This window comes from Conger conger, chromosome 15 (assembly GCF_963514075.1).
Source record: "Conger conger chromosome 15, fConCon1.1, whole genome shotgun sequence".
Taxonomy (NCBI): Eukaryota; Metazoa; Chordata; class Actinopteri; order Anguilliformes; family Congridae; genus Conger; species Conger conger.
Genome location: NC_083774.1, coordinates 28,720,342 through 28,732,412, shown reverse-complemented (window position 1 = coordinate 28,732,412; position 12,071 = coordinate 28,720,342). Strand labels below are relative to the sequence as shown.

The 12,071-nt window shown below is 40.7% G+C and overlaps 1 protein-coding gene across 2 annotated transcripts in view; it reads right to left on the bottom strand.

Annotated features, from left to right (window-relative positions):
* Nucleotides 1–2,378: 2,378 nt before the first annotated feature.
* The window catches only part of LOC133111396 (synaptic vesicle glycoprotein 2B-like), a 51,605-nt gene continuing 41,912 nt past the window's right edge, over nt 2,379–12,071 (bottom strand). For both annotated transcript variants that reach the window (XM_061221724.1, XM_061221725.1), the window contains exons 3-13: nt 9,997–10,177; nt 8,764–8,915; nt 7,958–8,091; nt 7,531–7,620; nt 7,060–7,170; nt 6,846–6,934; nt 6,440–6,604; nt 5,786–5,919; nt 5,443–5,643; nt 4,852–5,011; nt 2,379–4,487 (exon numbers count right to left, since the gene is read on the bottom strand). In XM_061221724.1, coding sequence (XP_061077708.1) covers nt 4,304–4,487; nt 4,852–5,011; nt 5,443–5,643; nt 5,786–5,919; nt 6,440–6,604; nt 6,846–6,934; nt 7,060–7,170; nt 7,531–7,620; nt 7,958–8,091; nt 8,764–8,915; nt 9,997–10,177 — 1,601 coding nt within the window. In that variant the 3' untranslated portion in view covers nt 2,379–4,303. The remainder of the gene's footprint in view (nt 4,488–4,851; nt 5,012–5,442; nt 5,644–5,785; nt 5,920–6,439; nt 6,605–6,845; nt 6,935–7,059; nt 7,171–7,530; nt 7,621–7,957; nt 8,092–8,763; nt 8,916–9,996; nt 10,178–12,071) is intronic.

Sequence of the window (12,071 nt, the reverse complement as noted above, 5' to 3'; positions counted from 1 at the left end):
GCTGCTTTTTATGTTTGCCTGATCTGTTCTTTTGCTCATATTTTATTATTGTAATATTATTTATTTATTATTTTATTATTGTTTTATTATAATTTCATTACATTTTTATTTGTGTATTTGTTATTGATATGTTATTTTATGTCTCTCTCATACTCTTGCTGTTTTTATTTGATTTATTCAGTTGTGTACAATTTTATTTCATTTTTTATTTTATTTTGTGTGTACAAATTTGTATTTGTTATACAAATAACGCTATACAAATAAAGTGTATTATTATTATTATAAAATTAGACATTTTTCTATAGTCTTCAGGCCCTCTTGAAATAGTTCAAATTAGCACAATTGCATTGAACCTTCCAGGCTGGTGTATGCCCATGGTGTGCTGGAAGACCTTGGAAAATACAGGGGGCCAAACTTTGAACAGCTCTACCAGTTTATGCTTTTCAAGTGATCTGAAGACTAAAGAAATCATAAGTACATAACTTATTTTTGAGAATATTCCCAATAATTAAAGTATAAATATACAGAAATTACAGAATAAATGACCGTCATATCCAGGTTGGTCTATCTTAAAACCTTGTGAGTCTGTTTTGTGCATTATTTTTCCTCATAACATTTAGCACATATTGCGGCACAGTCAGTACACATTGTTAATCCGGTCACACAAATACTAAATGCGGGACTGGTGTATTTTAGTGTTTTAGCCACGGAAGCCAAAAGCAGCACATAGAACAGTCTCGTTATGGAGACGCCTGCTCCATTTTGAGTTCCCCTGGCAGCTGCTGACCTGTGGGAATTCAGCTGAGGTTTTGAGACTGCCGTATTTTTCACCTAGAGTGTGAAACAAAACAAGCCTGCTGTAGTGGCCAACACCAAAGCTACATTCCTATCAGATTATAAATTATAAGTAATTGCAAGACCAGGACAGCATATATATATTTATATATACATTATATTCTAAAATTATGTTTTATATGTACATGTATGAATGTACATATGAATGAATGTATAAATATTAATAGAACGATGTCCATCCTTTTAAAATGCTGCACAGTTGAATGCAGAGGAGAAAACTATGTATGCGAGTATAGACAGTGGATTTTCAGCACACATATATAAGGTATGCCAGTGTCCAAATATATAAACACAAGCCAGTTTTCAACGGTTAAAATTTTTTGTAATAAAAATGGAAAACATTCTCCTGGACTCGCACCACTGGTAAAGGGATTAGCTTTTTTCACACTTCAGTTACAGTAAACAGAACCAGCTCCCAGTGTCACTCCTTGACACTTCTGTGTTGCCTTGTTTTGACAAGTGTCACTCCCCCCTCACCACTGCCCTCTCCAATCCAGCTACCCCCCCCCCCCCCCCCCCATAAATGGCTGAGTCTGAATCAGAATATCCCAACCAAATGAAACTATTACTGTAACTGGGTCAGACTGAGACTATGGGTGGTGACCACTCCAATTTCACTCAAACTTTGAGTCAATGTTCTTTATATGTTCAATAGCGAACATGCTAAATATTTGTCTCATTGGTTTTGTCGTTCTAGAGATGTGCTAAAGTTTGATCTAGCCAGAAATTGACCAAAACGTTTTTGATATTCAATGAAGTAGATGGTGAGATAGTAAGTGTCCAATCAAAATGAAAATGTATGTTCTTCAAAGGGCATAATAGGCCTACTTACGTACAAAAAATATTTTATTGAGTTGATACTACAATTCCTTGACCAGTTCTAACAGGGCCTCAAGTCACATCAGAAATGTATATTTAGCATTTGTGTATTTAGTTATAGTTCATATTGATATAAAATAATATCAAAATTAATTAAACATAAAAAATATAAACTTAATATAAAAATTAAAAAACAAATATTTTACAAATATTTTTACTCAACTTCTCTGCTGAATAAACATTTGTCATTTAATGCCCTTTTTTAATGTATTTTAACAGAATTCTGATTTAGCTTTGAACTTCGATGTTCCTGTTTGAACCGGTCAAACATGCAAAGGCATTACAGTATCATTTAAATTTTCTGGACCTAAGTAGGCTTATTTTGAAGAACAAAGTTTTGTTTTGATTTGAAAGTTCGACCTTACCATCTACTTTGTTGAATATCTAACAGTTTTTTGTCATTTTCGGGCCAGACCCAACTTTGGCATTACATAATTAAGTTTGGAAGTGGTGCTGATGTAGTAATCAAATATTGAAAAATAATTTCCAACGCGGCACTATTTAGCATTTCTGAATGACGATAAATATTTTCTCAACAGTATTATGAAAATCTGAAAATATACAGATAATTGAATGAGTGACTGACCACACCTAGAAAATACCCTTACACACAATCACCGACCAAGATGCAGTAATTATCCACAAGACTTCACATTTATTTTATTTTTTTATTGACTTTATTTATTGAAGTTTTTATTTTTACCATCACAGAACAAACCAAAAAAATAAAAATAAAACATTACATTTTATGACACTTTCAGACCATGTATCCAGGCCCATGACAGTCAGACACATTTTCATTTTAAATGAAAATATATTTTTAAAAACGCAAAACAAAGAACAACATTATGGCTTTTCGTACACGACAAATTAAACATAAATAAAACTCTGAACAGTACATGTAAAACCTGTGTTCATAAACCAGTTCCTGGTTGCTGTGTTGAAACAGATGCTTGAGAGAACCTGGTTTTTGTTCTGGCGGCCATCTTGGGCAGCTCTGTTCTCAGTACGTCAGATGAGGCTAAATATTGGCAGCTTCCCCTACATCTGGCTCTATAGTTTGCGTGGAGAGGAGCACAGTAGCTTTATCAACATGTGTTAAAACCTTTTGCATTTCTGGTAATATGATTGTCTACTGTATGCTACGAGTAAAGAGTCCTAGTCAAAATGAAACTTCTGAAGACTTACCTTCGAAAATTAGTTTGAAAATCAGGATTTCTACAACCTATATTCTTTTAGGATGCGTCAATTGTATTCCAATACCAAGCGTCATGATATTGATACAACCTTTTCGCTAATAGTACCTGTTGGATAGTTCATATGATATGATTAACTAACATTATACAGTATGTGTTGGATACTGTGATAGAGGAGAGTGGCAGGATGTTTGGGAAAAAAATGCTTTAAATCAGAATTAAAACTGTAACTGACGTGTTTATTTACAGTGAGGTGAACATTAAATATCATTCAGACTATGTTTTCCTTTCTTTTTTTCAATAACATACATTTAAAAGGACATAAAGACTGTTTAGTTATAACACACATGCATCTCCACCAGCGGTCTTTTGTTAAAAACTCTGCTGCGATTCTCTGAAATATTAGTAACTCGTTGCAGAAGCAATTAAAGGTTGTCAGGAACAGTAAATTCCGCTTGATTTCTCTCTTTCGTTATGTTATGCATTGTCTGTGAGTTAACTGACACACGGGTGACAGGACTGCATCACCACAAAAGCGAGAGAAGTAAGAACGACGTTGCCAGGGTGAAGTTCCTACCACCACATTAAGTTGCAGGCTACACGACACGACACAGGTGTGTTAAAGGGGAGAACGACGTAGAAGCGTAGCTCCACGCCCGACGAAAAAAGAAAGCTGTGGCAACCAACAACAAGCACACAGCAAATATTCAAAGCGCCCACAGACACAGCCGTTCTCTCCACAGCAAGTCACGCAATCGCTGTCTTCCATAGAAAAAAGTCTAAAACGAGCTCGATGAACACATAACAAAAGCGTCACCATGCTGTTAGGGGTGTACAGACGGGAAGCACAAAGAAGACTAACTGGCTTCAGCAATATGGCTCGAGTCCTAGCCCAGTGGTGGACAACCATGGCTTGTAGGTTAAAAAGGAGTCTCATTTTTTCCGAGACCCAATTCATATCCCTAATGGCTTTGTGAGAGACAAATTCAACCTGCTTATGACTTTACACGCAAAATAAAAAAAACAGTACTTCTGCCCTGGCTGGACCATTGAATCGGAATGTATCTGTTTTAAATCGCTAACTTTCAATTTTGACAAACTTATAAATGTGAACAAATGTGGTGGTTGCTGAGGGGTTCAGAGAGAAAACACCATTATGAGGTCTTATAGTGACTTTTCTACAGCAAGAAGAGGTGGGAGTGACTAAAGTGAACTTACGACTTAAGTGAGAAGCAGAGAAAAATAATAAAGCTTGTGTGGTGATGATTGTGAGGCTGATTTGATACCGCTCCTCTTGTGCATTTCAGTCTTTTTGCCCGGGCAGTGACACCTTTGACCTGCGCCCAGCCTTGACCTTTGACTTGCTCTGCCTCTCAGAGGAGGAGCTTCTCTCTAGTGTCGGGCAGCCTGAGGGCGAGCAGGCCCCCGCCCACCAGTGCGGCGAAGGAAAGCAGGATGGGGACGACCTTGGTGATGCCCACGAATGAGGCGAAGATTGAGCTGCCCAAGATGGCCGCCAGCTTGCACAGGGCATTCAGCATTCCGAATGCCGTGGTTCTGTACAGGGAGCGAGAGGCAGGGAAGAGAGAGAGAAAGAGAGAGAGAATGTTTGTCAGACTCGAATGCCCCCTATTGGGCAGGTTTTTTTTTTAATATATATTTTTTTATTAACTTTTTTAAATGACATTTTCAGTAAACATCGCAAGTTTGGAAAAGGGTCCATATACTGAAATCAAGGAAATCCATTTAAAATTTCAATTTAATATAATCTTTATCACACTTGATTTATGCAGTAATTTCTTACGGTTATCTGACCGCAGTCAGTCTGGGGCATAATACTGATGATTATCTCTGTTGCTCGCCCGACAGTATATCCTGTAAAACAGCTGGTTCAGTGAGGCGCGAGTCTACTTCACCCTACCTTTTGGACGAGGGGTACAGCTCCACGGTGATGACCTCGATGCCGTTCCAGGCGGCTACACTGACCCCGCAGAACAGGCACTGCCAGGCGATGATGGCAGCCTGGCTAAAACTGAGGAACAGGAAGAAGGTGCAGCCAGCAGAGATGAGCATGGAGCCGCCTGCCAGGAGGGAGGGAGAGGGAAATTGAAAGAGACAGGGAGAGAGAGAGAGAGTAATGCAAAAAATGTCTCAAGCGTTTTTTTGTCTTGTAATAACGTCTTCTTTTTTTTCCTCAGGTAGAACAGCTTGTTCTAAGTTACTGTTTGCTTGACAAGTGAAATGTTCTTATTCCATTAGCAAATTCCATGAGTCAAACTGCCTTACCTCATTGGCAATACTTTTGTCTTATTTAGAAAAAGGATCAAAGAAATATACATTTAAGTATTTAATTATCAATATATGTAAGTACTAAAATACTTGTGGAGATTGACTTCTTTTTTGTTTTTGCAGTGAGCGAGTCATGCTAAATGCACGGTATCATTAGGTTGACATCTTTACCAGCTGAATGACAACATAAAAATGAGCTATGTTGCTAAATCTTGGAGCTCACCAATCATTTTGACCCTCCCGATCTTGTCCATAAAGAGGGCCGATATGATGTTGCCGGGCAACACGGCCAAGCTGCCCAAGAAGCTGACCAGGTAGATGAGGACATCGTTCTCCGATTGGTAGTCCAGGTGACAGCCTTTCTTGGGCTGCAGGAATGAGGTGTTCTCCAGCCTACAGTCAATGAACCTATCCTCCGACAAGTCTATCCAAGCAGATAACAATCAAGAAATTAGAATATTATCTAGATCAGTCCATGAATCTTTATTCTGTTGAAATTGGGTACCGAAATGGTACTCAAGCGGTTCTCTGGAGGATGTCTAGAGACTCCTCCAGATCTACTCTACCTGTGTTGTAGAAGACTGTGGTTCTGATGGTGCAGTTCTCAAAGAACGTTTCGGTAGACTTGATGTCCTCAAAGTAACAATCTTCAAACAGAGAATCCTCAAATTTCACAGATTTCATCTCTATGTTGGTGAACCTGGAGGAGATGGAAAGCAAAACAAAATTCTTACTGTTTTAACAGTTTAACCAACCCAGGACTGAGTCATACACTACAAAATCTTCTTAACATGTTATTTTAACCAATCTGAAACCAGCACCTGCTGTGGAACAAATGCTCTTTACAATACTGTCTGTCTGTCTGTCGAACAAATACAGTATGTTGTAAAAACACAAATGTATGGTTAGCCATTAACTCTAAACCATTAACACTGAAACACATCATTCACACTGTGTATTAAACATTAATTATGATTTTAAGATGCAAGATCATAATTCCGCTGTACTTTTTTTAATGGAGAATGAAATTATCCCCTGGTGTAAAGTCCATCTCTGACCAGCTTGAAATTACCAGCGACCAGCTATTTAAAAACACAGCTTGAGCTGCTCAAACTGTGTTGAGTATGGAACGGGTCAACCAACTACCAGCTGTTTTAAAACCTAGCTTGAGCTGTTTTTCTCAGCAGGGTCTAGTTTCTCACAGGCTAGGCCTGACGTACTTGTCGTTGATGTACTCTCCCTCTCTGTGGATCTGGTTCTCCAGAGAGAAGTTGAAGGTGAAGTGCTCCACCTTCTCGTGGTGGAAGAGCTTCACCTTGGCCTCGTACTCCTCGTATTGCAGGTACTTGATCATGTCCGGGAACCACACAGAGAGTCCATAGTAGCTGCAGAAGCAAAGCGGATACCATGCTGAAAGAACTTGCTGATGTCACAAACAGGCTCATAACTCTTTGTAGGCCTCAGCGCCTCACTGTGGTAGAGCAGGGAACTACATGCTTTGCGCTTCCACTGCTATTCGTTTGTGTTTAGAACGCCTGGTAAAGTTTGCTTGTTCCTGGCTGATGTGACCCAAACCATATTCCTAACCAAATGCACGTTTATTTTCTGTGTGAAAGAGCCATTTACCTGAAGGCCATGGTAAACCATATGATGGCCATGAATAAACTGCTGAGTCTCAGTTCCGGGGATCCAAGAGAAATTATATTCTTTATCACCTGTAGAGGAAGTGACATAACTATGATATAATGAGCATGTATGAAGTGGTGGTCAGATTCTTTCTGAAATTGTTGTTTTGTTCTGTTGTCATGTATTTGTGACTTGCATGAGCTTCTTGGCCTACCTGCTTGGATAAAGTCAGAGACCTGACCATCCATCGCTGGAAGGCTGTTCCTGTGGAGCTTTGGATCTCGATAAATTCATCCTGTTGCTTGGGCGTCTTGATTTGGGAGACCTGGGTGGAATTTATGTTCAAAGAAATGTAACATTTCACAAAAACAAGGAAGACTTCAGACATTTCAGATTTATGAAGCTTTGTTAATCGAAACTTTCTTAATGCAGTTATTTGGAAAGAATGTAGTTTACTTCGGATTTATACAAAAATGTATAATGATATGTGTATGATTTTTGAAAAATCTAGTACATTAAAGGGCCCCAAATTAGCATAGATCTGTTCAATATATCATTAAAAAAACTTTTTCCATAGCTAATGTTCATGGCGAACAAGTTTGAGTATCTTGCCGAATGTTAACAAATGTTTGCCATCTTGAATGCGTGTCAGGAAATTGAGCCCAGTTTTGGCTACTTTACTCACTGTAAACACTCTCTCTGGCTCCCCCTTTGCTCTCCAGTTGGTGTCATGAACCTGTTTCAGGATCATCCAGGCCTCATCGTGTTTGGCATTCTGACACAGATATAGACACAACGACCGATAAATTATACTGCCACCAGTTTTGTAAACATCCTCCGAGACTGAGTTGGTAGATGTAGAAAAGGGAAATAAATGAGTAAAAGATGAATTATGGTCATTCATCTTCCAGCTTCCTGTAAAAAATAAATCCATTATTTAATGTGGCCAATATTTCACCGAGCTTTACCTTTTTTCTCTGAATCACATTTCTGTTGCTTGCCCAATGAGTGGAAACAAATCATTTAGAAAGTCATTCTTTTTTACTTTTGTTTCTCATTGTAACTTACATAGAAAACACAAGTTCTAATGTGCCTGTTTTTGGAGCTCTCACCTCCAGTAGAAACCGGGGGCTCTCGGGCATGAACGTGAGCCCGATCAGGGCGGCGATGGCGGGCAGGGCGCACACCAGCACGAACACGCGCCAACTGTGGAACTGGAACTCCGTGCCCATGCTGAAGCCCCATCCTGAAACGGGAACGGGAAGTGATAACCCGGAAGCGAGCAACAGGAAACGTGAGAAACGGGAAATGTGACAAACGGGAAGTGTGACACAGGAAATGTGGCAAACAGGAAGTTAGGCTTTCTCTATCCTTTTCTGTGGCCTGGACTGTGCTGTGTGACTTTGAATGATCACCTCAAAGCTTATTTTAAAAGCTGCTAATTGGCTGTGCAGCTTCCATTTGAGGGCAGCTTATTCAAGGTCGGGGTTAAATTAATAGTGCAGCTATCGGCCTTGGCACTGTGGTAGAGTTACAAAGTCCACATTTTATGCCACTGTACATGTTTTCTGTCATGTAGTTTGTAAGTTATTATTCTATTACCTCATCTGCAGCAAACAAATGACCACACTGAGTGTGTGTCCAGGGAAACCATCTGACCGCTAAATGCATCGGTTGCCTTAGAATCAATGAAGTGTTCATTTTAATTACTGAACTACCACTGACCAATGTCGTTCACATGGTTGAAAGTTGTAATTCATCTGTGCCACCTTCTAACTGGATTATATTTTATGTGAGTCTGCATTTTACTAATGGATGTCTGTCCAGATACAGTTACCATAATGTTGTGGCGTTCATTCAAGGTGCTTTTCAGATGATGCAATGGGGGACTTGGTGTAGAGTGACCCCTCCGGCGTACCGTAGTGAGGGATGATGCCCCAGGCGGTGAAAGAGGCGTAGAGCCCGCCCATCATCCAGAACATGCAGAGCCAGCACAGGTGCTCACCCCTCTTCTCCATGGAGAGGAACTCGGAGAAATACGAGTACACAATGGGCACAGAGCCCCCGATGCTGGGGGGGAGGAACAGAGATGATTCATAATTACCCATAATTTGTTTTCCAGAAACAATCCTAATTCAAACAGGACATTAGTGATAGACTGGTAAAGATACTGATTTCTGTTTGAGTGAGCCCAGTAAACATTATAACTAGGCCTATATATTGATATTATTACTTCATACATAATGTGAGATGTAAGCTGTATATCACCATAACAAAGGGAACCGTCTTTTCAAAGCAATGCATGACAATATATACGTGTGAATCCCCCCCCTCCTTTTTTTTGTGTTCAAGCAGTGGTGCTCGAAGAACAGAAGCACTGCATGACTCAGCACAGAAGCCTGGAGCTGTAATGCAACATGAATTTACAGAAACCTGGAGCTGTGACACTGCATGAGTCAATACAGAAACCTGGAGCTGTGACACTGAATGACTCAATACAGAAACCTGGAGCTGTGACACTGAATGACTCAATACAGAAACCTGGAGCTGTGACACTGAATGACTCAATACAGAAACCTGGAGCTGTGACACTGTATGACTCAATACAGAAACCTGGAGCTGTGACACTGCGTGACTTTACAAAAACCTGGAGTTGTAACACTGCATGGAGCAGTACAGAAACCATGGAACTGTACTAGCTCTGGTCCAAATCTACTCCCGGTTTTCTTTTATCCCGGTTAATTAGTGCTACTGATTGGCCAGACTGTGCTCACACCTGACTCCCATGTAAAGGGAGAGCGGAAAAGCAGCAGTTCTCTGCCCTCTGATCCTTGCAGTACAGGAACTCAGTATGACTCGGGACAGGAACCTGGAGCTCTTCTGTTTTCTGCCACATTTCTTTGTCACCTGCTCTTTGCATGAATGCACAAATCACCAAGGTAAACCTTGCCATGACACCTTATTTAATTACTTCAGCACTGTGGGAATGAGGTGTGCCTTCCCATCTGTTACTCAATAGAACAGGTGACATTTCTTTCCCAGAGGCCCCAACTCATTTCGGGCAACAGCTAGTGTAGCGTAGCCAACGCCTCTGCTCTGCTTCCCTCCCCTCAGGGCCCCCGGTCTCCTCTGACGCCCCTCTCTTTCTCACCCGATGCCCGAGAAAAGCCTGAAGAAAAGGAAGAAGCCGTAACCCTGGGCGAAGGACGAGAGGAAGCCGAAGATGCAGTTGATGGCCAGCGCGATGATCAGACACTTCCTGCGGCCCAGGGTGTCTGCTAGACCGCCCCAAACAAACGCCCCCACCATCATCCCCAGGTACACTATTAACCCTGCAGGAGGGAAGGAGGGAATGAGAGAAAGAGAGAGTGAGGAGGGGGAGAGAGAGGGGGAGATATTTTTATGAGCAATTTTTCTGTTCAGTTGGCACGGTCTATCATGGTTTTATTCGTCTTGCTTTTTATTTCTGCCTTTATATCTTTTTAAAACGTTTTTTTTTAATATACTGAGTGCTTATTTTGGCATCTCATTGCCAGGAATGATATTTACAGTACCTTACATGCTGATGCAGATGCAGAAGCTATTCAAAGAGCAGAAATGACACTATATTCCCGTGGAGCGATGGCTTTATCTAAGAGATCACGTCTTGCATGTGAATACTCATGCACCAGTCTGAGTACAATTCAAGTCAGTCAGCCAATAACAAACATTTTTGTGTGTTATCGCTGGTGCAAAGCTGTCAATAAATCTTCCCAGACACCCATCAATGTCAGTTATGTAGACTCCCATCTCAAGGTACGAGTCACGTTTCTCTAGGTCTGAAGTACATTGGATCATTCCATTATCTGGATGGTTCTTGCTGTTCAATCGGTAAAGTGTCTGATTAGTATGCTGCAAAAATCAGCAGGTCTGTGCTCATCTGATTGAAGCAGGCGGGTTTACATGTTATTTTACGGCACAGTGAATGAAAAAAATATTGTGAAATACCCCTCTGTGTTATACTGTTTTAAGTGCTTCACATTTCCTACATTCTAGCTTTAGTATATTCATGCTCTGCTACTTTAGCACATAGATAAAAGGGCCCATGACACTGTTTTCTGGACAATTTATCACTGTTGTTTTCCCGCCCGTCCAATTACAACTTAAAAATAAATTTGCCCTGCCTGCAAAACGTCAGGAAGAATGAATAATGAGAGCTATCCCTTGGGGAGGTGTTTCATTGGACGCCTTGCGCATGGAACAAGCAATGCAAATGGCCCCTTTCACGGGTAATTTATTTGGCCAACCAAACATTATTCCCGGAGCCTAATTCTATCATGAAACTACCACAGGTGGCCTTAAATTTCAGCATTGTCAGTATTACATCATCACAGGACATCCTTGTAACCGTTTCTTCTTCTATGCCCTGAGTTTGTGTTCAGAGAATTCACAGAAGACAAAAATAAAGATGGTTCTGGTGAGATAGAGCTGATGTACTGAGCTCTTGGTGTACTGAATCATGAGGAACAGGCACCTTTCCTTGACTGGAAATGATAGCATTCTTACTTCAATCAATCAGCAACTAGCTCGGTTCAGTCTCAGTGCCACTGAATTCTGCACAGGAACATCAACAGTCTAGTCTGTGTGGCTGGATTTCCGGATAACCGTTCCATTTCATCCGAGGCTCCACCAGGGGGAGCTGTCTCTTCATTCTCAGGGTGAGTGGAATTCAGCTTTTAATTTCTCTGGTGGGCAAGACGAGCATTAAAATGTGCTTGCGTCTCCTCACAACCCCTTTCCTTATGCTCAGATCACAGTTGCGTGTCGATTACTTGCAGGTGAAATGGGACTGAGGTATGGGCTATATAGGGCTGTAAAACATTTTTCTTCAAAACATTTAAATAATTGATTTCTTTCCAGATTGAACCCATAGCCTTTCCACTTTTTATCCGTGCGGTCTTTCAGAGAGTGATAAATACTGTATCTGGGAACAATTCGATATCCTTACACAGTGCCTCCGAGAACCCTCTTTTCCATGATTGTGCGACGTGGGCAAGAGCAAAACAGACAAGTCAGATCTTAAAACTATAGCTACGTTATGAGAAGCGATTAAAACTGCTTTCCGTATAAAGGCATCAAACCCACCCATGATGTCATTCGCAGAGCCAGAAATGAATTGGTCACACAATGTGAACTGAACCTTAATGACCCCAGAGTGGCTGTTTGAGGTCCACGGTGTGTTAGCAG